This window comes from Eleutherodactylus coqui, chromosome 1 (genome assembly GCF_035609145.1).
Source record: "Eleutherodactylus coqui strain aEleCoq1 chromosome 1, aEleCoq1.hap1, whole genome shotgun sequence".
Lineage (NCBI taxonomy): Eukaryota > Metazoa > Chordata > Amphibia > Anura > Eleutherodactylidae > Eleutherodactylus > Eleutherodactylus coqui.
In genome coordinates this window covers 502,862,188-502,885,426 of record NC_089837.1, presented here as the reverse complement: position 1 = coordinate 502,885,426, position 23,239 = coordinate 502,862,188, and the positions used below count along the sequence as shown (strand labels likewise).

At 43.9% G+C, this 23,239-nt stretch overlaps 1 protein-coding gene across 4 annotated transcripts in view; it reads right to left on the bottom strand.

Annotated features, from left to right (window-relative positions):
• Positions 1-493: 493 nt before the first annotated feature.
• LOC136614048 (leucine-rich colipase-like protein 1) overlaps positions 494-23,239 on the bottom strand; it is a 463,073-nt gene continuing 440,327 nt past the window's right edge. For all 4 annotated transcript variants that reach the window (XM_066594095.1, XM_066594097.1, XM_066594094.1 and 1 more), the window contains 3 exons: positions 16,608-16,724; positions 1,996-2,127; positions 494-671 (listed from right to left, as the gene is read on the bottom strand). In XM_066594095.1, the coding sequence (XP_066450192.1) occupies positions 567-671; positions 1,996-2,127; positions 16,608-16,724 (354 nt within the window). In that variant the 3' untranslated portion in view covers positions 494-566. The remainder of the gene's footprint in view (positions 672-1,995; positions 2,128-16,607; positions 16,725-23,239) is intronic.

The following is a 23,239-nucleotide window of genomic DNA, read 5'->3' as shown; positions in this document are numbered from 1 at the left end:
CCTTTGTAGTCTTTAAAAACAGACAAGGGGGAGGAGCTAAAGTCCTTCTTATGGGGTTTGTACAAAATTTGAATTAACTCTCCAAAGCACATGGTAGGGGAATAAATCCCCATGTCTATATGTGCTGCTGTCAGGGCTACAGGAAAGGAGAACATCATAATAAATTCCACCTGTCTACAGAGTCACCTGTAACAGGTCAGTGTAATGTAAGTATGAAGTCAGTTGTAAACACGCAGAGCACACGGATGTGAGAACCAGTCTGTCTGGATAAGTCCTTTATATAATCCTCTATGAGCTCCACACATCAGCAGTCCTCCTATTACTCCTGTTCTAGACTCCTGGCTGCTACATTGTAACAAACTGCTGCTGTGTGAGGCAGACAAGAGGACGGCTTCTCAGCCTCTGAATGGCAATGTTTTCATTTATTGACAGCAGTCAGAGATCTTGAAAACAGCGAAGGAAGACAAAACATATCAGGAAGTTGTAGAAGCTTTATTTCCATAAGACTGACAACCTCTTGTAGATCCGTGTAGATACCGCCGGATACTTTCTCATCTTAGACTCAGTTATTTGCCTCTTGGCTTCTTGCAGGAGGGATTGCCAATCTGGTCCCTCTGACATGTAAATCCATTCGCACACGGGCAAGAATCCTGGTAGAACCCATTATTAGTCTGAAGAAAGAGATGATAGGGTTAATGAAGACACTTGTGACTCCTAACCACATCCGCTAGTCTTTAGTCCATGTAGACGGACTGATGCCGCTGTGGGGCGTCTTACATCAGAGTTTGTGTTTTTAACGCACAAATGTCATCTGATTGCAATCAGTGTTTTTTATGGGGGAGAAAAAAACGGAAGGCGATCAAGATGATGTCATTTAAACCTGCCATTAAATTCAATGGGTGCGTAAATAAAACAGAAGTTACTCCCTCGCTGTACAAGTGCTTTTTAATTTAAATACATTCATTGATATTAATGTGCGATTCTGGGCCGAGAATCAAAAAATAAGACATTCAATCTGTTAAAAAAAATAAAATTAAAAAAATCGCACATAAATAAACTTATCGCCTTTAAGAACTCACACCAGCGTACGCAATGTAGCCCATGAAGAGCGCACCGTTGTTTCCTCCCGTGTATGTTGGATGTTTTTGCACGTTTCTCTGCTTGCATATTGCGTCTGTATTCACTGTGGTTTTCAGATGCGCAAAAAAAACGCAAGAAGGACGAATTGTTGTCACTTTTTATGCACTTTTCCTGGCAACAAGTGTAATAAACACGGTGAAAATGTAACTTTGTATTTTCAGCTTTTTCCCCAATCCGCTCTTTCCTGGTGATTTTGGTCTGTAAATCGGGGTGACAGCAGGACATCCGCATCACATATCTACATCTGACTCCACCCATGCAGATCAGCCGTGTTGTGCGGACAGGGGATACGGCGCTGTGAATGGGCCCTGATTGCTCCAAGTTTGGTCCAAATTCTGTCAGTTTCACACTTGAGCATTAACCTCCTCCGTGTGAATAATATCGCGGCTCCTCAGCGCAGGTTTTGGCCGCGCAGCTTGTAGAGACGGAACACGAGGTTTTAGGGGGCGACAAAGATTGTGGTAATTTATAGTAGAGGCTCCTGTCACCTCACTGCTGCGGGTACAAGTACCTGAGTGTGTAGGTATTCATACACTGCCAGGAGGAGTAACAGAGGAACCACAGCATGTAGATCTCTAAGATAAGAGGCTGCAGGATGCTTATTTTGTGGGCGATGCAAATATTTAGTAAAGCCAACAATGAAGGGAAATAACCGTATTTGTGCTATTAGGAGTGGGGGCTGAAGAATCACCACATGTTCTATTTACGTGTCACATGAGAACAGGACATGTAATCTGTGGTGCCCGCACATCACACAACACACGGATGGGGCGCCCATGTGATCGGAGCGGCACCCCGGAATTCTGTACACAACGAAGGGAGAAACAGATACATCAGCCGCGTACAGATACTTACCCCACGCTCACAGGGCGCATTTTCTTTAGCTTTTGCTGCACATCTAGTTTGAGGAATACCGGTCAGTGAGCGTTTCCTACGACAACACCCACTGTCACATGCTGCACTTAGAGAACAGAAGTTTCCATTGTTCTAAATATAAAAGAAAGACATAAATGCGATTGTAATTCTCGTTGTTTGTCTCGTTGTTCTCCTTCCTGAGATCAGCCACAATTATTACTTCACACCAGGAAGGAGAGGCTGTTAGGGACAGTTCAGGCGGTTGTTCCCCATCTGTGCTGTCCGTGTATTTCACGGCACACGGACCCATATATGACAATCAGGCTCTTCACATGAGTGTTATTTCACGTGGATCCTGTCCTGTTCCGGTCCGTGTCATGGATGAGCAGGATATGTAATGTCCGCTACCCGCCGCTCAGACATCACATGGACGTACATCCGCGTGCGGTCCGCTGCGAGTTGGGCCCTCAGATTGTCACACACAACTCACAAACATCCTACCAATATATGTAGCAAGGTCTGCAGCACACCAAAAGCGTAAATGCCAAATAGGCTGAGGCAATAATAAAAGTATGCAAAAGCCAGCAAGAGGACAGAACCCCGAACCTCTGTAGGGGTCATCCAATGCGGTGATCAGCGAGTGGCAGCATGCATGGCGCAAGAATTAAAACTCTCTTTATTCCTCCACTAAAATTGCGCCGATTCGACGGCCTTGGTCTTTGCTGAGCTCTATGTATGCGGCCACTCGCTGATTACTACATGGGATACCTCACAAGCATCCGTCTGAGCGCACACTTAGACCTCTATCATTTAGTGTTATGGACTTCTTTTCCTATAGAGGTTCTGTTGGGAACAACGCCTCCATAAACAGGAATAAGGCGCGATCACACGGGCTTTGTGGCAAATTTTTTAGAGCGAAAGTCAATAATACTTTTTAATGTTAAAAACACATTGCATGAAAATCGCAATTTCATGCTTTGCGATGCAATAAAAAGGAGGCTCCATAGGGAAACACGGGAGATTTTTTTAAAAACTCAGATTTTTTTTTTCATGCAACATCGCATGAGTGAAAACATCACAAATGTGAAGGAAACCATTGAAAATCATTAATTTCATAGTTTCCAGGTTTTTACTCCCTCTCGCATTGCGCGGAAATCGCACAATTTTATCGCCCATGTGAATCCACCCTAAGAGCTTATTTTGTCAGTGTTTAAAGCCCTACTGTTACTACATGGGGGTCTCTAATACAGGGGCATTCGGTGCATAGTTATAACATAATGGGATTGGAGGAGAGATGCCTGTATATGGGGGTCATGGAGTAATGCTTCCCTCCAGCTGCTCCTCCGCCATTGTAAAACATAAGAAAAATACTCGGGGGCCGGACTCTGATGAGAAATGGCGGTGCTACATGGGTGGATGGTCCTAAGGAGCGCAGAGAGTATGGCGCCATATGGTACTGTGTGTAGACGTAAAGGAAATCTTTACAAACAGCAATTTTCATGTTCTCAAGAGCTCTATATGGGGGTTATTTAGTCTCCATATGGTGATATTGGAAGCTATACGAGGGGTTATTTAGTAACTCAAATGCAGATATAAGAAGCTATATGGGGGGTTATTTAGTTCCTATACGTTGATATTGGAATCTATATGGGGGTTATTCAGTCCCCATATGGTGATATTAGAAGCTATATGGGGGGTTATTTAGTCCCCATATGGTGATATTAGAAGCTATATGGGGGTTATTTAGTCCCCATATGGTGATATTAGAAGCTATATAGGGGTTATTTAGTCCCCATATGGAGATATTAGAAGCTATATGGGGGATTTTTTAGTCTCTATATGGTGATATTAGAAGCTATATGGGGGTTATTTAGCCCACATATGGTGATATTAGAAGATATATGGGGGGTTATTTAGTTCCCATATGGTGATATTAGACGCTATATGGGGGATTATTTAGCCTCTATATGGTGATATTGGAACCTATACGGGGGGTTATTTAGTCTCCATATGGTGATACTAAAAGCGATATGGGGGGTTATTTTGTCTCCATATGTTGATATTGGAAATTATGAGGGGTTATTTGGTCCCCATATGGGGATATTCGGAGCTATATGAGGGGTTATTTAGTCTCTATATGGTGATATTGAAAGCTGTATGGGGGTTATTTAGTCCCCATATGGTGAAATTAGGAGCTATATAGGGGGTTACTTAGTCCCCATATGGTGATATTGGAAGCTATATGGGGGGTTACTTAGTCCCCATATGGTGATATAAGAAGCTATATGGGGGTTATTTGGTCTCCATATGGTGATATTCGAAGCTATATGGGGGTTATTTAGTCCCCATATGGTGATATTAGAAGCTATATGGGGGTTATTTAGTCCCCTTATGGTGATATTAGAAGCTATATGGGGGGTTATTTAGTTCCCATATGGTGATATTAGAAGCTATATGGGGGATTATTTAGTCTCTATATGGTGATATTGGAAGCTATATGGGGGTTATTTACTCCCCATATGGTGATATTACAAGCTATATGGGGGGTTATTTAGTTCACATATGGTGATATTTGACGCTATATGGGGGTTATTTAGTCCCCATATGGTGATATTAGAAGCTACATGGGTTTTTTTTAGTCCCCATATGGTGATATTGGAAGCTATATGGAGGTTATTTAGTCCCCATATGGGGATATTAGAAGCTATATGTGGTTATTTAGTCCCCATATGGGGATATTAGAAGCTATATGGGGTTATTTAGTCCCCATATGGGGATATTAGAAGCTATATGGGGGTTATTTAGTCTCTATATGGTGATATTGGAAGCTATATGGGGGGTTATTTAGTCTCCATATGGTGGTATTGGAAGCTATATGGGGGGTTATTTAGTCTCCATATGGTGATACTGGAAGCTATATGGGGGGTTATTTAGTCTCCATATGGTGATATTGAAAGCTATATGGGGGGTTATTTAGTCCCCATATGGTGATGTTAGAAGCTATATGGGGGGTTATTTGGTCCACATATGGTGATATTAGAAGCTATATGGGGGTTATTTATTCTCCATATGGTGATATTAGGAGCTATATGGGGGTTTTTTAGTCTCCATATGGTGATATTAGGAACTATATGGCGGTTATTTAGTTCCCATATGGTGATATTAGAAGCTATATGGGGGATTATTTAGTCTCTATATGGTGATATTACATGATATATGGGGGGTTATTTAGTCTCCATTTGGTGATATTGAAAGCTGTATGGGGGTTATTTAGTCCCCATATGGTGAAATTAGGAGCTATATGGGGGGTTACTTAGTCCCCATATGGTGATATAAGAAGTTATGGGGGATTATTTAGTCTCTATATAGTGATATTGGAACCTATATGGGGAGTTATTTAGTCTCCATATGGTGATATTGGAAGCTATATGGGGTTATTTAGTCTCCATATGGTGATATTGGAAGCTATATGGGGGGTTATTTAGTCCCCATATGGTGATATGAGGAGCTATATGGGGGATTATTTAGTCTCCATATGGTGATATTAGAAGCTATATGGGGGTTATTTATTCTCCATAGTGTAATATTAGGAGCTATACGGGGGGTTATTTAGTTTCCATGTGGTGATATTTGAAGCTATATGGGGGGTTATTTGGTCCACATATGGTGATATTAGAAGCTATATGGGGTGTTACTTAGTCAGCACATGGTGATATAAGGAGTAGAGATGAGTGAACGTACCCGTTTAGGGTGATATCGCACTTGAGCACCGCTTTTTTTGAGTAACTAACTACTTGGGCGAAAAAATTTGGGGGGCGCCAGGGGTGAGCGGGGGTCGCAGAGGGGAGTGGGGGGGGGGAGAGAGAGAGCTCCCCCTGTTCCCCACTGCTAACCCCCGCTCCACTACGCCGCCCCCCGAATCTTTTCGCGGTGCTCGAGTGCAAAATCGCCCTAAACGAGTACGTTTGCTCATCTCTAATTAGGAGCTATATGGGGGGTTATTTAGTCTCTATATGGTGATATTATATGATATACGGGTGTTATTTAGTCTCCATATGGTAATATTGAAAGCTATATGGGGGTTATTTAGTCCCCATATGGTGATATTAGGAGCTATATGGGGGGTTATTTAGTCTCCATATGGTGATATTAGAAGCTATATGGGGTTATTTAGTCTCTATATGGTGATACTATATGATATACGGGTGTTATTTAGTCTCCATATGGTAATATTGAAAGCTATATGGGGGTTATTTAGTCCCCATATGGTGATATTAGGAGCTATATGGGGGGTTATTTAGTCTCCATATGGTGATATTAGAAGCTATATGGGGGATTATTTAGTCTCTATATGGTGATATTACATGATATATGGGGGGTTATTTAGTCTCCATGTGGTGATATTGAAAGCTGTATGGGGGTTATTTAGTCCCCATATGGTGAAATTAGGAGCTAGAGGGGGGGTTACTTAGTCCCCATATGGTGATATAAGAAGCTATATGGGGGATTATTTAGTCTCTATATGGTGATATTGGAACCTATATGGGGACTTATTTAGTCTCCATATGGTGATATTGGAAGCTATATGGGGGGTTATTTAGTCCCCATATGGTGATGTTAGAAGCTATATGGGGGGTTATTTGGTCCCCATATGGTGATATGAGGAGCTATATGTGGGATTATGTAGTCCCCATATGGTAATATTAGAAGGTATATGGGGGATTATTTAGTCTCTATATGGTTATATTGGAACCTATATGGGCGGTTATTTAGTCACCATATGGTGATATTGGAAGCTATATGGGGTTATTTAGTCTCCATATGGTGATATTGGAAGCTATATGGGGGGTTATTTAGTCCCCATATGGTGATATGAGGAGCTATATGGGGGATTATTTAGTCTCCATATGGTGATATTAGAAGCTATTTGGGGGTTATTTATTCTCTATAGTGTGATATTAGGAGCTATACGGGGGGTTATTTAGTTTCCATGTGGTGATATTTGAAGCTATATGGGGGGTTATTTGGTCCACATATGGTGATATTAGAAGCTATATGGGGTTTTACTTAGTCAGGACATGGTGATATAAGGAGTAGAGATGAGTGAACGTACCCGTTTAGGGCGATTTCGCACTTGAGCACCGCTTTTTTTGAGTAACTAACTACTTGGGCGAAAAAATTTGGGGGGTGCCAGGTGTGAGCGGGGGTTGCAGAGGGGAGTGGGGGGGGGAGAAAGAGAGAGAGCTCCCCCTGTTCCCCACTGCTAACCCCCGCTCCACTATGCCGCCCCCCCGAATCTTTTCGCGGTGCTCGAGTGCAAAATCGCCCTAAACGAGTACGTTCGCTCATCTCTAATTAGGAGCTATATGGGGGGTTATTTAGTCTCTATATGGTGATATTATATGATATACGGGTGTTATTTAGTCTCCATATGGTAATATTGAAAGCTATATGGGGGTTATTTAGTCCCCATATGGTGATATTAGAAGCTATGTGGGGGGTTATTTAGTCCCCATATAGTGATATTACAAGCTATATGGGGGGGGGGGGGGTATTTAGTATGCATGTGGTGATATTAGAAGCTATATGGGAGTTATTTAGTCCCCATATGGTGATATAAGAAGCTATATGGGGGATTATTTAGTCCCTATATGGTGATAGTGGAACCTATATGGGGGTTATTTAGTCCCCATATGGTGATATTATAAGCTATGTGGTCGGTTATTTAGTCCCCATATGGTGATATTAGAAGCTATATGCGGGTTATTTAGTCCCCATATTGTGATATTAGAAGCTATAAGGGGGCTATTTAGTCCCCATATGGTAATAGTGGAAACTGTATGAGGGGTTATTTAGTCTTCATATGGTGATATTAGAAGCTATATGGGGGATTGTTTGGTCCCCATATGGTGAAATTGGAAACTATATGGGGGGGGGGGTGGTCCCTTATATGCTGATATTAGAAGCTATATGCAGGTTATTTAGTATCCATATGGTGATATTAAGAGCTATATGGGGGTTTATTTACTCTTCATATGGTGATACTGGAAGCTATACGAGGGGTGATTTAGCTCCCATATAGTGATATTGGAAGCTATATGAGGAGTTACTTTGTCCCCAAATGGTGATATTAGGAGCTTAATGGGGGTTATTTAGTCCCCATATGGTGATATTAGAAGCTATATGGGGGTTATTTAGTTCCCATATGGTGATATTAGAAGCTGTATGGTGAGTTATTAAGTCTCCATATGGTCATAGTGGAAGCTATATGGGGAGTTATTTACTCCCAATATGGTAATATTAGAAGCTATATAGGGGGTTATTTGTTCCCCATATGTTGATATTAGACGCTATATGAGGGGTATTTGGTCCCCATGTGGTGATTTTAGACGCTATATGGGGGTTATTTACTCCCCATATGGTGATATTAGAAGCTATATGGGTTTTTTTATGCACCCGTATGGTGATATTGGAAGCTATATGGAGGTTATTTAGTCCCCATATGGTGATATTAGAAGCTATATGGGGTCATGTAGTTCCTATATGTTAATATTAGAAGCTATATTGGGGTTATTTAGTCCCCATATTGAGATTTTAGAAGCTATATGGGGGGGTTATTTAGTTTCCATATGGTGTTACTAGAAGCTACTTGGGGGTTATTTAGTTCCCATATGGTGATATTAGAAGCTATATGGGATTGCTCTATTTCCCATATGGTGATATTGGAAACTATATGGGGGGTTATTTAATTCCCGTATGCTAATACCAGAAGCAGCATGGTTTTTTTTTTAGTTTCCATATGGTGATATTAGAAGCTGTATGGGGAGTTATTAAGTCTTCATATGGTGATATTAGAAGCTATATGGGGGTTATTTATTCTCTATAGTGTGATATTAGAAGCTATATGGGGGTTATTTAGTCCCCATATGGTGATATTAGAAGCTATATGGGGGTTATTTAGTTCCCATATGGTGATATTAGAAGCTATATGGGGGGTTATTTAGTCTCCATATGGTGATATTGGAAGCTATAAGTGGGGTTATTTGGTCCCCATATGGTGATATTGGAAGCTATATGGGTGTTATTTACTCCCCATATGGTGATATTAGAAGCTATATGGGGTGTTATTTAGTCCTCATATGTTGATATTAGAACCTATATGGGGGGGGGGGGTATTTAGCCCCCATATGGTGATATTAGAAGTTATATGGGGGGTAATTTAGTTTCCATATGGTGATATGAGAAGCTATATGAGGGGTTATTTAGTCCCCATATGGTGATATGAGGAGCTATATAGGAGGTTATTTGGTCCCCCTATGGTGATATTGGAAGCTATATGGGGGGTTATTTTGTCCCCACATGGTGATATTAGAAGCTATAATGGGGGGTTATTTAGTTCCCATATGGGGATATTAGAAGCTATAATGGGGGGGGTTATTTAGTTCCCATATGGTGATATTGGAAGCTATATGGGGGGTTATTTAGTCCCCATATGGTGATATTGGAAGCTATATGTGGGGTTATTTAGTCCCCATATGGTGATATTAGAAGCTACATGGGTTTTTTCTAGTCCCCATATGGTGATATTGGAAGCTATATGGAGGTTATTTAGTCCCCATATGGTGATATTAGAAGCTATAATGGGGGGTTATTTAGTTCCCATATGGGGATATTAGAAGCTATATGGGGGTTATTTAGTTCCCATATGGTGATATTGGAAGCTATATGGGGGGTTATTTAGTCCCCATGTGGTGATATTGGAAGCTATATGGGGGGTTATTTAGTCCCCATATGGTGATATTAGAAGCTATATGGGGGTTATTTAGTCCCCATATGGTGATATTAGAAGCTATATGGGGGTTATTTAGTCCCCATATGGTGATATTAGGAGCTATATGGGGGTTATTTAGTCCCCATATGGTGATATTAGAAGCTATATGGGGGGTTATTTAGTCCCCATATGGTGATATTAGAAGCTACATGGGTTTTTTTTAGTCTCCATATGGTGATATTGGAAGCTATATGGAGGTTATTTAGTCCCCATATGGTGATATTAGAAGCAATATAGGTGGTTATCCTGGTTTTTATCTTGTGTATCCTCTCTGACCTCTGAGCTGTAACTTGCCGGAGTTGAAAGTGAATTGTAGCTGCCTTGCTTGGAATAACTGTTTTGTACAGTTAAATCTTTAAGTAAAGTTATACCAGACCTCAACCGTTCCTGGGGACCTGAAGTACGATACACAAGTCTCTGTGTTCTTTTCTCTGCTGCGTAGCATAGGGCAGAGGCATAGCATGGGAGTGATGGCGTCACGAGTGATAACTATTACTACCCCCATTAACCCGTTTTTTGGCATTCCCTATCCTGGGGTATCGAAGCTATCCTGCAATCCAGCTCTGGCGTTGGCTACATGTCATCCCTCAGGGACCAGAGCCTGGTAAGTGCCGCCATGACAAGCCAACACTTATCCCTCTCAGCTCTGCATAGTACTCAAGTGTCCGGAGTCATCCCTCTGGGGTGTTGCTTTTTCTTTTTACATTTTACCAAGATGTAGTTCGCTATTGGCTGGGTTTATTGAGATGTAGTCTGTTATGGGGGGTGTATTGGGGGGTTTGTCGGGTCATGGCTCACCAAGAGTTGTGATTGCCATAATAAACATTTTTTCCTTTATAGCGTCTGAAGGATCATGTCACCAAGAGAAGAACATCAGTCTGAGGACTCAGTATGGGGTTACTGATATCATTATTACCACCAGGCAGTATCCATGACATGTACTCAGTGGTGGTAATAAGTAACACATGTCCCCCAGCAGTCTGGGATCCTGTGGGACAGTCCTGGATTTTGGGGGTTCTCCCGCCATGCCAGGAGAAATGTCAAATGTACTGTTCAGTGGAGAGGATAATTGGTGACTGAAAGATCTCTGATGACATCACCGGCATGTGACAGAAAGGGGCGGAGCTTTTAATGAAAGTTAGGGATGTATTGTTTTCTGTAGGGCAAGAATGGAGAGCCCGGGAACTGCTGGGAGTTGTAGTTCTCTTTTCTCAAACTCACCTCACTCTAATATCCTCTAATAGCCCATAAAAACAGACTGGACATTCTGGGACCTGTAGTTCTTATATTCTCTTCATATAATTTCTTCTGACTTCACAAAATGGCTTGAAATGCTGGGAGTTGTAGTTTTCTTTTAGTTCCAGGGTGTAACTTTTAGAGAGGGGGGGGGATACCTGGGGTATTTGCCTGAAGACAGCTAAGATTTCTTTGCCCTAAATCACTAAGCACCCCATTAACCTTTCCCTCTGTAGTGTATAGAAGTTGTACTCTCCATAAAAGACTGAGTTGCTTAATCAATGAACTTGTCATTTTAACCCCTTAACACCATGGCCTATTTTGGGCATAAGGACGCAATGATTTTTGAGGGATTTCATCTCCACTTTTCAAAAGGCATAACCTTTTTATTTTTCCGTCAACATGGCCGTATGAAGGCTTGCTTTTTGCATGGAAAACTGTAATTTTTATTGATGCCATTTTTAGGTAGAGATACTATATTGTAAAACTTTTTTTTTTCTTTGATAACTGGGACAGTTATCTGCAGGTCGGTACAATACCGAATTCTTATTTTTTTTTAGTTTTTTTCACTTTTTCACAATAAAAATTATTTTTTTTTCTACATTGCTGCATTGTAAGTCCTAAAATTTTTTTATTTTTCCATGGACGGAGCTGTGTAAGGACTTGTTTTTTGTGTGACAAGCTGAATTTTTTGTTGGTACCATTTTGGGGTTGGTTTTGTTAAGGTGTAGCTCGCTATGGGGTGTGTTTGTCGAGGTGTAGCTCGCTATGGGATGTGTTTGTCGAGGTGTAGCTCGCTATGGGGTGTGTTTGTCGAGGTGTAGCTCGCTATGGGGTGGGTTTGTCGAGGTGTAGCTCGCTATGGGGTGTGTTTGTCGAGGTGTAGCTCGCTATGGGGTGTGTTTGTCGAGGTGTAGCTCGCTATGGGGTGTGTTTGTCAAGGTATAGCTCGCTATGGGGTGTGTGTGTCAAGGTATAGCTCGCTATAGGGTGGGTTTATCGAGGTGGTACAATGGTACGATGGTATCAGCTCGATACAGCTACACCTTGATATGCTACCCTTCTGATGCATTGGATTACAATGCATCAGTGCACATGGGCGTATTTCAGCTGCATAAAAGCACCAAGATAGTGCATTTCGGCCGGGCACGTTCACGCCGGCAGTGGCTGCATAGACTCTTATGGGAGCCTATGACAGCTGCTGAAGAAGGGAGGTGGGAGGGAGTTTAGCAGTGTGACAGTATTTTGCCTCAGTTTTTTAGGTTTGATTTTTTTTTTTTTTTACGCTTTTATGCAGGTTAAACAGTGTGGTTAATTTATTGTACTTGTTGTTATGGATATGATGATACTAATTATGTTGCCTTGTAATTTTTTTAACATTTTTTTTTTATACCAATAGGGGAACGAGCGCAAAAAGGTTGGGTTTTTTTGTACATTTTTTTTTTTTTTTTACACATTTTATATCCCTGTAGGGGACTTGTGCCATAGTAGCTAACATAGAGAAATTTTGAAATGGCTAGAATATTGGCAGAGTGTTTATACTATGGACCAGGGGAGCAAAAAGAGCAATAAGGGGGAAGACAATGTAGACAGTGACATGGGGCCAGTAATGGGAATGGGGGTCAAACAGGGTGTTGGTAAGTACAGTCAGAACTGACAGAACAGCTAAGAGCACCATAAGTAGCATGATTAATATAAAGAATACCAACAACCATATAAATTGTATGGCTACTAATGCAAGACGTCTGATCAGTAAAGCGGGTGAGCATGAAGCGAGAATGTCTGAAGAAAATTACGACATAGTAGAAATAACAGAAACATGGCCTGATGATAAGTGTGATTGGGCGGTGAATTTACAGGGTTACAATTAGAGATGAGCGAGCACCAAAATGCTCGGGTGCTCGTTACTCGGGACGAAATTATCGCGATGCTCGAGGGTTCGTTTCGAATAACGAACCCCATTGAAGTCAATGGGCGACCAGAGCATTTTTGTATATCGCCGATGCTCGCTAAGGTTTTCATGTGTGAAAATCTGGGCAATTCAAGAAAGTGATGGGAACGACACAGCAACGGATAGGGCAGGCGAGGGGCTACATGTTGGGCTGCATCTCAAGTTCACAGGTCCCACTATTAAGCCACAATAGCGGCAAGAGTGCCCCCCCCCCCCCTCCCAACAATTTTTACTTCTGAAAAGCCCTCATTAGCAAAGCATACCTTAGCTAAGCACCACACTACCTCCAACAAAGCACAATCACTGCCTGCATGACACTCCGCTGCCACTTCTCCTGGGTTACATGCTGACCAACCACCCCCCCCCCCACGACCCAGTGTCCACAGCGCACACCAAACTGTCCCTGCCCAGCCTTCAGCTGCCCTCATGCCACACCACCCTCATGTCTATTTATAAGTGCGTCTGCCACAGGAAAAGCAGGCACACACTGCAGAGGGTTGGCACGGCTAGGCAGCGACCCTCTTTAAAAGGGGCGGGGCGATAGCCCACAATGCTGTACAGAAGCAATGAGAAATATAATCCTGTGCCACCGCCATCAGGAGCTGCACACGTGGGCATAGCAATGGGGAACTTATGTGCCACACACTATTCATTCTGTCAAGGTGTCTGCATGCCCCAGTCAGACCAGGCTTTTTAATTCATAGACACAGGCAGGTACAACTCCCTATTGTGAAGTCCCTGTGGACCGACAGCATGGGTGGCTCCCTGGAACCCACCGGCGGTACACAAAAATATCCCATTGCAGTGCCCATCACAGCTGAGGTAGTAATGTCATGTTTAATGCAGGTGGGCTTCGGCCCACACTGCATGCCCCAGTCATACTGGGGCTCTTTAGAAGTGGAAACAGATGCATTTATAATTCCCTGTGGACCCACAGCATGGGTGGGTGCCAGGAAGCCACCGGCGGTACATAAAAATATCCTATTGCATTGCCCAACACAGCTGAGGTAGTAATGTCTTGCTTAATACAGGTGGGCTTCGGCCCACACTGCATGCCCCAGTCTGACTGGGGTTCTTTAGAAGTGGAAACAGATGCATTTATAATTCCCTGTGGACCCACAGCATGGGTGGCTCCCTGGAACCCACCGGTGGTACATAAAAATATCCCATTGCATTGCCCAACACAGCTGAGGTAGTAATGTCGTGCTTAATGCAGGTGGGCTTCGGCCCACCTGCGATACACCTGGATCAGGAGTTCGGCCTGTGCCCACACCCTCACTTGGCCCTCCGCGTCCTCGGCCGCGTCCACGTCCTCTAGGCCTACCCCTCAGCATGCTGTATTACCAGTGATTTGATTTCCCAGGCAGGAAATAAATTGGCGCAAGCCTGCTGTTAAACGTAGCTGGCTGCGTATGATTTATTTACGTTCTGCACCCACCACACACGTACCCAGAACGCTGAGGACTGTCAGAGGCAGGCCAAATAGAATGTTTCCCTTTTTTTTTTAAAGGGAGGGCCCACTGACTATATTCAATCAGATAAGAAATGTGTTACACAGAACTGCAGTGTTATATGAAGTGCAGCAGAGCGGTGATTTTTCACAGGCAGGAAATAAATTGGCGCAAGCCTGCTGTTAAACGTAGCTGGCTGCGCATGATTTATTTACGTTCTCACCCACCACACACGTACCCAGAACGCTGAGGACTGTCAGAGGCAGGCCAAATAGAATGTTTCCCTTTTTTTTTTTTTTAAAGGGAAGGCCCACTGACTATATTCAATCAGATAAGAAATGTGTTCCACAGAACTGCAGTGTTATATGAAGTGCAGCAGAGCGGTGATTTTTCCCAGGCAGGAAATAAATTGGCGCAAGCCTGCTGTTAAACGTAGCTGGCTGCGTATGATTTATTTACGTTCTGCACCCACCACACACGTACCCAGAACGCTGAAGACTGTCAGAGGCAGGCCAAATAGAATGTTTCCCTTTTTTTTTTAAAGGGAAGGCCCACTGACTATATTCAATCAATAATATATGTCTTCTGGCCCTGCCTACACAATTCTGTCCCTGTAGTATTACTGCAGGGCGCAATGCTCTGCACAGCCGATTTTGAAAAAAAAAAATGCAACACTGCTAACAGCAGCCTACACAGTACTGCACACAGTTAAATGTGGCCCTAAGAATGGCCGTTGGGGTTCTTGAAGCCTACACTCACTCCTAACACTCTCCCTGCCTAACCACCACTTCTGTCCCTGTATAATTACTGCAGGGCGCAATGCTCTGCACGGCCGATATACAAAAAAAAAAAAAAAATGTGCACCACTGCAAAAGGCAGCCTCCACAGTACTGCACACTGTTAGATGTGGCCCTAAGAAGGACCGTTGGGGTTCTTGAACCCTACACTAACTCCTAACGCTCTCCCTACAGCAGCTCCGGCACCAGCAGCACTGTCCCTCAGCTATCTCACAAGGCATCTGAGGCGAGCCGCGGGAGGGGCCGACTTTTATACTGGGGTGACATCTGATCTCCCCAGCCACTCACAGCAGGGGGTGGTATAGGGCTTGAACGTCACAGGGGGAAGTTGTAATGCCTTCCCTGTCTTTCAATTGGCCAGAAAAGCGCGCTAACGTCTCAGACAGGAAACTGAAAGTAACCCGAACATCGCGTGGTACTCGTTACGAGTAACGAGCATCCTGAACACGCTAATATTCGCCCGAGCATCAAGCTCGGACGAGTACATTCGCTCATCTCTAGTTACAATCTCTTCAGAAGTGACCATGGGAACCAGAAAGGGGGAGAGGGGTAGGTCTGTATGTTAAATCTTACTTAATACCGAGGCTACAAGAAGATGTAGGTGTAGGAGTTGAGCATGTGGAATCCAAGGCTGCTACGACACAAAATACACTTCCACCCATAAACCCATGTAAATACTGTATTCCCTAAAATTCCTTTAATAAAGTCTTCATACTCTCTTTCTCTTTCCTAAAATGGCGCACGCTAAAACCCCCCTATTTTTCTAACCTTACTCCCCCTAAGTAACATTTCCCCCTCTCCACCAATCCCTGTCTACCCCTATTTTCATGCCCTCCTTTAAACGTAACTGCTCCATTAACCCTTCTATCTACTCCTGAGCCCTAGCCTTCCTGTCATGTAGAGTATCTCCTTAGGGCCCCAAATCCGGCCCTGTACTAACGTACTCTTACCACCGCTCAGCAGTGAACACTCTTTTATTTTACTTGCTCTTTGTGTTTTGCACTACTGAACAAACCCTTTACATACATGTGTCATGTATGATAGATCAGTCTGTATCCCAGAAGTCAAAATGTTAGCCACAGCTAGAACATAGGCCATAAAGTGTTCCTGGGCATTGTTCTGAGGCATAGCGCCACCCTGCGCCTTTCTTGACAGAAAACGCACAAGTTTTTCAAAGAAAAGGGGGGGGGGGCATTATTTTGTTGTTTGTCTCAGCGCATTAAGCTGTGAATTCCATATAGGAAATATATGGTGTAAAATTAAACAATTCAAAGTTCATGTGAATGAGACCTTATACTGAATATATGGAGGGGAAACCGGGACAGCAGCTGGTAACAGGTACTCACCGGGCCGAAACATTCCTGAGGTCGTTTTGGTCCACATTTAGGAGCTGCGAAAGCGTTGTCCCTGAAGCAACACCCGCTATTACACTGGTCACTAGAATAACATGACTCTCCATTGTTCTAAAAATAAAACAGAGGAGAGAAAAGTTTTAGGAATTCATTTATAAGGTTTCACATTTATGTCACATAAAGAAGGGCGCTTTCTAAAAATTACTGACACATCATAGGGACACGCGAAAAGTTTTGATCGCTGGGGGTGCAGATGCTGAGACCCCACTGATTGCTAGAATGAAGCAGCTGAAGCCTCATCCCAGCGCTGTCACTGCTTGTTCGCTGAGGATGGGCCTTAGTCTTTATATTGAGCCCGTCTTCAGCCAGATAGCAGGGACAGCACTCTGATGAGATCTTTAGCTGGCTTGTTCCAGTGATGGGTTGGAGTCTCGGCACTTAGACCCACAGTGTACAAAACTTTTGACAAGTCCATATGTAATGACAAAACTTTTTGAAATCACGGGGGGCGTGGCCTAACCACCGAAGAGAGAGGTCGCATGAAAAAGAGCTCTGAGGCTGCTGGCACAAATAAGTGTTTTTAAGGCAGCTAGGGATTCTTTAACCCCTTAGTGACCAAGCCTGTTTGCGCCTTAATGACCAGGCCAAATTTAGCAAATCTGACATGTGTCACTTTAACATGGAAAAACACCAGAAAGGTTTTGCATATCCAAGCAATTCTGACATTGTTTTTTCACCACATGTTGAACTTCATTTAGGCGGAAAAAAAAAGACCGATAGAATTTGTGTTTTTTTATTAAAAGCGCCAAAATTTGGAAAATTTTGAAAAAATCGTCATTTTTTCACATTTCCAACTGCAATATCTCAAATATGTGCAAACATAATATAGAAATTTTTGCTAAGATAAATATTTCCATCCGTTTACTTTATTTTGGGTGCACATTGGAAAAACTTTCGTTTTTTTTAACCATTTAGGAGACGTATTTAACATTACTTTTCAGCATTTTGAGGAACACTTTGTTTTCCTACATCAAGCCAAGATTCCAAAGGCTCATAGGAGTCAAAATGATAGATACCCCCACAAGTGACCCCATTTTAAAAACTACACCCCTTAACGTATTCACTGAAGGGTGTCATGAGTATTTTAATCCCACATTTTTTTTCAGTAGTCAATGCAATTTAGAAGAGAAAAACTAAAATTTCATATTTTTGCAAATATGTCATTTTAAAGACAGGACTTTTTTCTATAGTACACATGAAAATGAGGATTTGCACCCCAGAATGGATACCCCTGTTTGTCCCGTGCTCAGAAACATACCCATTGTGGCCCTAGTATTACGTCTGTATGCACAATGGGGCCCTAAATGAAAGAAGCAACCGGTGGCTTTCGGAACAGAAATTTTGCTTGAAGGAGATTTAGGCCCTATTGCACACTTGTAGAGCCATTGAGTGACCAAAACGATGGAGAACCCGCACAAGTGATCCCATTTTGAAAAGTGGACCCCTTAAAGAATTTATCTAGGGGTACAATGACTTTTTTGACTTTACAGTTTTTGAATGAATCTAAGCCAAGCCGAAGGAAAAAAATTACGATTTTCATTTTTTTGGTAATTCTGTCATTTTAAAAGCAGTTTTTTTTGTACAGCACATATATGAATGAAGACTTGCACCCCAAAATGGATACCCCTGTTTGTCCTGTGCTCAGAAATATACCCATTGTGGCCCTAGTATTACGTCTGTATGCACAATGGGGCCCAAAATGAAAGGAGCAACCGGTGGCTTTTGGAACAGAAATTTTGCTTGAAGGAGATTTAGTCCCCATTGCCCACTTGTAGAGCCCTTGAGTGACCAAAACGATTTAGAACCCCCACAAGTGACCCCATTTTGAAAAGTAGACCCCTTAACGAATTTATCTAGGGGTACAATGACTTTTTTGACTTCACAGTATTTGAATGAATCTAAGCCAAGCAGAAGGAAAAAATTACGATTTTCATTTTTTTTGGCAATTTTGTCAATGTTAAAACTGTTTTTTTTTGTACAGTGTACATAGGAATGAAGACGTTCACCCCAAAATGGGTACCCCTGTTTGTCCCGTGTTCAGAAATATACCCATTGTGGCCTTAATCTACTTAAAGGAAACATGGCTAGGCCTATAATGGAAGGAGCACCCGTTGGATTTCAGGGTACAACTGAATAAATTCCCGGCCCCCTTGCCCACTTGTAGAGACATTGAGCAGCCAAAACAAAAAAGAACCCCCTCAAATGACCCCATTTTGAAAACTAGACGCCTTAACAAATTCATCCAGGGGTGTACTGTGTATTTTGACCCCACAGTATTTGACTGAATCTAAGCAAAGCAGAAGGAAAAAATTACGATTTTCATTTTTTTTGCAATTTTGTCAATTTAAAAACTGGTTTTTTTGTACAGCACACATAGGAATGAAGACGTTCACCCCAAAATTGATACGCCCGTTTGTCCCGTGTTCAGAAACATACCCATTGTGACCCTAAACTACTTACAGGACACATGGCTAGGCCCATAATGGAGGGGAATAATATCAAGGCCCCATTGCCCACTTATACGGAAAAAAAATTGACTTCCTAAAAATAACCCCCCCCCCCTACCCCCACCCCCGCCATCCCCATTTTTTGGCATTCCCTAAATATTAGGTAAAAGTAATAATATAAACCGCATTTTATGTCCGAAGACAGGGGTAATTACGGAGGCTGGTTGGGATGGGTACATGGGGCAAGAAAACCGGGTATCCCCCCTCCTCTATCGCTTGGGGGTATTTCATGACCTCAGCAGCGGGGATGGGGTGTAAAAAGTGGCGCTCTGTGAGGCTTTGGCGGTCTCACACAGAAGGCGCTCAACAAGCTGCTCCTGGAACAGCATGAAGGCGAGCGTTCCCGGGGCTTCTTGTAAATTATGGATTACAGGTAGCGGTCTGAATAACACCGGGCTCACGCAGCCGAAGGTGGAATCCGCTTGCGGAGGCCCACAGCAGATCCCAGCTGTGAGCCCGGCTGTGACCCTGCGTAGGGCTGCGTAATGTACTGCGCATAACTGCCTACTCACACAGGCGGTCATGCGCAGTACTTTTTTTTGTTTGTATTTTCCGCACCTTTGCTTAGCGAAGACACGGGTACCCGCAGCCCGAATACAACGTAGTTACGTATGGGCTGCGGGTATATCCGCGACCATGGAGCACAATAGGCTCTATGTTGTGGATATCCGCAGTAAAATAGAACCTGCTGCGTTCTCTTTTTTGCGAGTGGATTACGAAATTCCAACCCACTAATGTAAGGGGAATTGTGTAATCCAATGCAATTGATCTGCGTATTACCGCTAATCAAACGCATGCGGAATCCGTAATTCCTATCCGGTCATGTGAGACCGACCTAAGGTAGATCGCTATCTTTTTATCACGTGACCTGGGACCGCTCAACGAGGCCACCCGTCACTGCTCCAGGCTCTCAGCGACCGTTGGTCACCAAGAGCAAGGAGATTTTAAGCTTCCTGGGCTCCCCGACTCCTGCGCATGTGTCCGGTGTTTTGCCGGCGGTCGCATGTGCAGAATCCGGGAAAGTTCACAGAGGAAGATCACGCCGGGGTGCAAATACGGAGGCCTCCGGTAAAACGTTTCATCTCCTCTCACCAATCACATCGGTGAGGGGAGATGAAACTAACTTTTTTTTTTTTAACTTTTACGTGACCGCCGTTATCCAATGAATAACGGCAAACACGTGATCAGGAACCGGTTACTGCGGCCCCCCGTGAAATCTCCAGGCTCTCGGCTAAGTTTTGTAGCCAAGAGCAGGGAGATTTTAAGTTATCCTGGCAATCCACGGCTTTTGCGCATGCGTCTGCCGCTTTGGCAACGGCCGCGTGCGCAGAAGCTGTGGTAAGGTCCGCGGATAAATCCAGGGGCCTTAGCTAAGTAATTTCATCCTCCCTCATGGATATGATCCATGAGGGGAGATGAAATGTAAGCGTTTTAAACTTTTTTTTTTACTTTTTAAACTTTTTTTTTAACTTTTTTACACTTTTTTTTACTTTAAATGATCACTGCTATCCATTGGATAACAGTGATCATCTCTGCAGGGACATCCCTCTGCTCCGGGCTACACATGGCAGCCAAGAGCAGAGGGATTTTAAATTTCCCGGGTCCTGAGCCCCTCTGTGCACGCGCCCAATGTCAATCATTGGGCGCGCATGCGCAGAAGGGGACCCAGGTCCCGGAAGACCGGGACGCCGCTGAGGACCGGGGGCGAGTATTTTCACCTCCCCTCATGGATCCGATCCATGAAGGGAGGTGAAATTAAGCTGATTTTTACTTTTTTTAAACTTTTTCCACGATCGCCGCCGTCCCCGGGAACATTCCCATTCTTCTGCGCACGCGTGTGACGTCATTCGTCTGGCGCGCATGCGCAGAAGAGCCGCGCCGGGTCCCAGAGGACCCTTTCTCCGCGGCAGACATCGGGGAACCTGGGAGAGTATTTTCAGCTGCCCTGATGGATCCGACCCATCAGGGCAGCTGAATATTTAATTTTATTTACTTTTTTTTACACTTTATTGCGATCGGCGCTATCCATTGGATAGCGCCGATCGCAATGCCGGGGGGGACTGCCCGCAGCCCAGGATGACAGCTCCATGCTGTCGGCTACCTGCGGGCACCGACAGCATGGAGCTGTCACGTCTATAGCCCACGGGGCTTTATTCTCTGCAGGACGCATGTTTTTATGTCCTCAGAGAATAAAGCCCACTTGGGCAGGACGTAAAAACACTATGGGCTGGTCGTTAAGGGGTTAAAAGAGCTCACCAGACTCTGGAGCATCATCTACAGCCGACTGAGAGAAACAGAGTCCCATCGCAGCTCCGTCCGGGACTCCGCGGGAGACACCGCAGCCTGAGGCCTGGTAGGTCGCCGAGCCGGGGACTCCTCTTCTCACTCCAGCAGCCGCGGCAGAGCGTGAAGTGCAGGGAGGCGGCTGTGACGCGGAGACGAGTTGTATATCCTGCCCTCAGACCTCCTGGCGATGGAAGATAAGCAGAGGCTGAATTTCCCCGACAGGGGAGCTCGACGGTAGAGGACCCGCTGGCCGTACCTCGCGGAGAGCTGATAACAGAGAGAACAGCGGGGCAGCTCTCGGGTGCCGGTAGCTGAACATTCGGGGACTGAAACCCTCATTACATCGGAGGCTGCAGACCTCACCAGGGGCATAAGAAAGCTGATCTTGCAGTGAGTTCCATCTCTGCCACATACTACAGAACTTAGTGTCATCATTTGTATTACAAATTAGCCCAATAAAAGGCTTGACAAAGACCCAGGCAGGCTGGGACTTGCATAATTGAACCCATCTTGAGAACCCCTTCCCCTTACAAGGTGGCTGGCTGCAAACCCTCCTAATCAACCCGTCTCTCCTATACAAAAAACTCCATCCATAGATAGAGGGGGGAAGGAAAGGAGGAAAAAGGAAGAGGGAGAAAAAAAAAAAAAGCCGCAAAGTATTGAATATAATTCTTTCTCCCATAAGTACCCGGGATTGGGGACCTATCACGCCCTAAATCTTAACTCCACCCAGTGCCCTATGCAGCTGCGACCTCATAATTGAAACATCACAATGGTCAAAACGGGAAAGGAGAAAACTGGCCAGGCCTCTGGACAGCAGTCGGCTACCAAAAGGCAGGCAGATTTACAGCGATACTTAAAGAGGAACGCTCACTCCCCGACAGGGGTCACCAAAAAGACATATATACAAATGAGGGTGACAATCCTACAGAATCTGACATAGAGAGCGACAACGAGGCCGATCAAAGTATTTCTCAGAAAGCTAATATATCAAAAGAATTCCTGAAAAATGCTCTGGCTCAAGCCATACAACCTGTCCTCTCAGAACTTAGCGTTATCAAAACCAAAATTCTGCACATTGGCAACAGAGTAGAGGATCTGGAAAACTCGTATTCGGATGTTGTTACCAAAGCAAACAACCTTACAGACCACATCACAAGACAGAGAGACCAAACTGACAGAGCACTGGTGCTGATAGAAGACCAAGAGAATAGGAGCCGGAGGCAAAACATTAGGATAAAAGGACTCCCGGAGTCCCATACACCAGATGAGCTCAGAAGCATAGCATCAAACATATTTACAGACCTATTGGGAGAGGAGAGAGCAAACGCAATTACAATCGAAAGAATACACAGAGCAGTACGTCCAAAGCCAAAAGTAGGCGAACCACCGCGTGATATAATCTGCAGCCTTCTCTCTTTCTATGATACCCAAGCAATTTTATTGGATTCTAGAGAAAAAGAACAAATAAACTATCAAGAGTCACCTATCCAGCTTTTTCAGGACTTAGCCCCTTCTACACTGGCTAAAAGGAGGCAAATGAGACCCCTGCTGGAAGCTCTCAGAGCCAAAAACCTGCAATATGCGTGGCTATTTCCCTTTGGCCTCCTGATTCACAAAGACAGCAAACGCATCATCATAAACACTCCTGCTGACCTGGATAGAGCGTGGCCTGCTCTGGACATAACACCAATTCACATTCCCTCCTGGATGCCTCTGGGAGAGAAGGAGGCCATGCCAAAAGCAGCAGCTCTGGCGCCCTGGAATAAAGTA